The following is a 4,458-nucleotide window of genomic DNA, read 5'->3' on the forward strand; positions in this document are numbered from 1 at the left end:
ATTGCTTACAGGATGAATGATTCTCATTGGCTAAGAAATAGATAAACACAGTAATTTTCCACACATATACAGATAGACGGAAGCACATCTCCTTCGATTATGCAGCTGAAGTTCGGCACGTCGTGACCTTCCAGGGTTTGGGTTGCTGGGTGCCAGCGTGTCCAGAACAACAACTCAGTCAATCTCCAATAATGCCAGTGGTTCCTTAACCTGTAACCAAGAAGACTAACACACACACACACACACACACACACACACACACACAGCTTTTCCAAGGTTGGGTTTGCCCAGCCTCTCACTATAAACAGGAGAGTCCTCTCAAAACATCAAGATAATGCGTTCTTTCCCTCAAGGAGAGCTCAACTTTAGTCTAACTGGAAAGAAAGGCTTTAACAAAGAAATGGTCCCTTAAACTATTGTCTTCAATGACCCCTATATGTTTTAACACATTGAAGACCTTTCTCAAACACAAAACAATTCCCTGTTTCATTTCTGGAAGCTGGGTTAAATAAGCAAGTACGGTTACTGCATTCGGATATCAAATACAGACATTAAAGAATACATGAAAAGAGCATTTCAGTAATCACACTGGTAACTGTTATAACAAAGTAAAATCTCTAGAGAAGTCATTCAACTCAATTGACATTTAGAAGGAAAAATATTGATTAATACCTTAATCATAATCAATCATTACATATACAGTACATTGAAGCAGCAGTGGATTCCAACCCCCCCTTCAGCAGTCTTCAGCCCCACTTTCTCAGGATCACACGCACAGAATTGTGGGATATTATAAGCAGCATATGATGCGTTAAAGTCATGGTGGAAAGATCATATCTATGAGCCGAACGCACAGGAAAGTTGTAATTACGAGTGCGAGACTGAACTTTCTTTGAGCTTCAGGTTTCAGTGAGAAAACACCAATGATTCGTGATTCATACGATGCCTTTGTATCCAATCAGTGTTTTTCTGCATGTTTAGTGCACTTTATCTGTATCATATGCTTTACATAAAGTATGTATTTTATGTGTGTGTGTGTGTGTGTGTGTGTGTGTTCTAGATCGACGACGGCAGTGGAATGAAGCGTGAAGCCACGGTGGACGAGGTGATCAAGATCGTGGAGGAACTGACGCGGATCCACTAGCCAATCACAGCGTCTCAGACCTGTACATAGCTATACATAAATCCGAGAGTGTGTGTGTGTGTGTGTGCTTCACTCCTGTAGAATGAATTGAGTCCCTCACAGCCTCATGTTCTCACAGCGTTCATCGAAGAAGCATCACTGTCCAATACTGATCTGCTATAGTTTAGGGAAGCGTTTACCATTGTGATGTTTCTGTTATTCATTTATTTTAATAAAGTTTCCTTCAGTACTTTGGTCCTGTTGCATTTATGAAGTGTGTGTGTGGGAGGGTGTTTAATAAAAGCACATTACAAATAAAAATGAGTTCAGTCGTAATATCGTATGGTCTCTCTCTGCTGAATGATGTAATACTGATAATGTGCAGTAAACCCAGGCTCAGAGCTGACTGTACATTATCCTGCAGATTACATGGCTACTGACTTCATAAATAAATTACATGAAATATTGATTTGAGTGTGCATGATTTTATTATGAGCACAAAGAGAGTTTGGGTGATATGAGACACATGAAACTTGAACAGTGATGTAGGAAATCAAGAGTTTAGCATCATTAGACTCCAGAAGGCCAGCGCTGACACTGACCAATCACAATCTGTCTATGCATGTCATATAATAATAGATGCATGTCATAATAATGGATGCATGCAATATAATAGATGAATGCGGTTGCACCAGCTGTGCGAAAGTTACAATGTAGCCCAGTTTTGACGTAAAGATACAACTTACGCACTACTAAATATTTTTTGCGTTGCGCCATTAAACTTAGTTGAAGAGTAACTTTATGTATAAATTAAATATTTACAGAAGCCTCCAATCAGGAGTAACGATTGGAATAAAATATCAGACAGACTGAACTGCATCAATAAGCTCTTCTTTTACCTGACAGACTTCAAATCTTTAGTCAAGTCAAGTCAAATATATTTATATAGCGCTTTTCACAATACAGATTGTATCAAAGCTGCTTCACAGTATCAATCAAAACAACTTAACAATGTTTGTTTATTACTGGAAAAAAAGACATCCAAGTTTGGTAGAGCTGATCAATGGTATGATTGGTTAATTAATTTGAATATCCCCAACTGAGCAAGCCAAAGGCAACAGTGGCAAGGAACCGAAAAACTCCATCCATTTACATTTATTCATTTAGCTGACGCTTTTATCCACTAACACCCCATCAAATGACCCAATGGAGAAAAAAAAACCTTGGGAGAACCCAGGCTCAGTCGGGGGCCAGTTCTCCTCTGGCGTTTATGAACTAGAGGCCGAATTTACAGTAACTGTAAGATAAAAATTTATATGAATGCCTGGCTAAATAGATGCGTCTTCAGTCTAGTTTTAAACTGGGAGAGAGAGTCTGAGCTACGAACAATATCAGGAAGGCTATTCCAGAGCTTCGGAGCTAAATGTGAAAATGCTCTGCCTCCTTTGGTGGATCTGGATATCCTAGGAATGACCAGAAACCTCGAATCTAGTGATCTTAAAGAGCGAGATGGATTGTAAGGCGATAGAAGATCCGTTAAATAGACTGGAGCTAAACCATTTAGAGCTTTATAAGTCAAAAGCAAGACCTTGCAATTAATACTGAACTTTATAGGTAACCACTGAAGTGATGATAAAATTGGTGTTATATGATCATATTTTCTTGATCTAGTAAGAACTCTAGCGGCTGCATTTTGGACTAACTGTAGCTTGTTTATTGAGGATGCAGGACAACCAGCTAATAAAGCATTACAGTAATCTAGTCTCGAGGTCATGAATGCATGAACTAACTTTTCTGCATCAGAGACTGATAGCATGTTACGTAGCTTAGCAATGTTTCTAAGGTGGAAAAAGGCTGTTTTTGTAACATATGAAATATGCTTTTCAAAAGACAGGTTGCGGTCTAGTATAACACCCAGGTCTTTTACTGTAGCGGATAAAGTAACAGGGCATCCTACTATGTTAAAGTCGTGCTGTGAAAGGTTTTGTGGACGGTTTTTAGAATCGATAAGTATTACCTCTGTCTTGTCTGGATTTAATAAAAGAAAATTACGCGTCATCCAATCTTTTATATCATTAACACACTCTTGTCAATTTGGATAATTTAGCGTATTCATCTGGCCGTGATGAAATATATAATTGAGTGTCATCAGCATAACAATGGAAACTAATTCCATGTTTCCTTAGAATATTACCAAGTGGCAGCATATATATTGAGAATAATAAAGGGCCTAACACAGATCCCTGCGGCACTCCATAGTTTGCAGAAGTTATAATCGATTTTTCTCCATTTAAGTAGACGAAATGGTAGCGGTCAGATAAGTATGACCTGAACCAGCTTAATGCTTGTCCTTGAACACCAGTGTAATTTTGTAGTCGATCTAAGAGTATTGTGTGATCTATAGTATCGAACGCAGCACTAAGATCAAGTAAAACTAGTACTGAGATACAGCCTTGGTCCGAAGCTAAAAGTAAATCATTTGTGATTCTAACAAGCGCAGTTTCAGTGCTATGATGTGGCCTGAATCCAGACTGAAACTTTTCATAGATGTCGTTTTCTTGCAAGAAAGAGCCGAGTTGAGCAGCCACAACTTTTTCTAATATATTTGACATAAATGGAAGATTTGAAATGGGGCTATAATTTGCTAGGTTATTTGGATCTAATTGTGGTTTCTTAATAAGAGGTTTTATAACTGCCAGCTTGAACGTTCTTGGAACATGACCTAAAGATAAAGAGTTAATAATATTGAGAAGAGGCTCTTCCACTACAGGTAACACTTCTTTCAGTAGTTCAGTTGGTATAGGATCTAATAAACATGTTGTTGTTTTAGATGAAGTGATAAGTTTATTTAACTCTTTTTGTTGTATGGTTGTAAAGCATTGTAATTGTTCTTGCGGGGTGATAATTGCGGCTGAATTATACGGCGCGAGCAGAGATCGAACGTTTACGATTTTGATTCTGATGCTTTCAATTTTCTCGGTGAAGAAGTTCATGAAATCATTACTACTAAACTGTAACGAGGTATTTTGTTCAGACGACGTCTGTTTATTTGTTAGTCTAGCCACGGTATTAAATAAAAACCTTGGATTATTTCGGTTGTTTTCTATTAATTTGCTGAGGTGCTCCACCCTGGCCGTTTTAAGTGCCTTTTTATAAAGTGACATACTGTCTTTCCACGCGATTCTAAAGACCTCTAAATTAGTTTTTTTCCATTTACGCTCTAAATTACGGGTTTATCTCTTTAAAACATACGTAGTATTATTGTACCATGGTGCTATACTTTTTTCTCTTACCTTTTTTAATCTAATGGGTGCAACAATATCCAATGTTCTAGA

General features: G+C 37.9%; 1 protein-coding gene across 3 annotated transcripts in view; it reads left to right on the forward strand.

The window, feature by feature from the left end:
* Nucleotides 1-1,444, forward strand: part of ddb1 (damage-specific DNA binding protein 1) — a 41,854-nt gene extending 40,410 nt beyond the window's left edge. For all 3 annotated transcript variants that reach the window (XM_077232511.1, XM_077232513.1, XM_077232512.1), the window contains one exon: nucleotides 1,061-1,444. In XM_077232511.1, the coding sequence (XP_077088626.1) occupies nucleotides 1,061-1,144 (84 nt within the window). In that variant the 3' untranslated portion in view covers nucleotides 1,145-1,444. The remainder of the gene's footprint in view (nucleotides 1-1,060) is intronic.
* Nucleotides 1,445-4,458: the final 3,014 nt, after the last annotated feature.

Source organism: Siphateles boraxobius, unplaced genomic scaffold, assembly GCF_051911475.1.
Source record: "Siphateles boraxobius isolate OS27281-9 unplaced genomic scaffold, OSU_SipBor_1 172, whole genome shotgun sequence".
In the NCBI taxonomy this organism is placed as follows: Eukaryota; Metazoa; Chordata; class Actinopteri; order Cypriniformes; family Leuciscidae; genus Siphateles; species Siphateles boraxobius.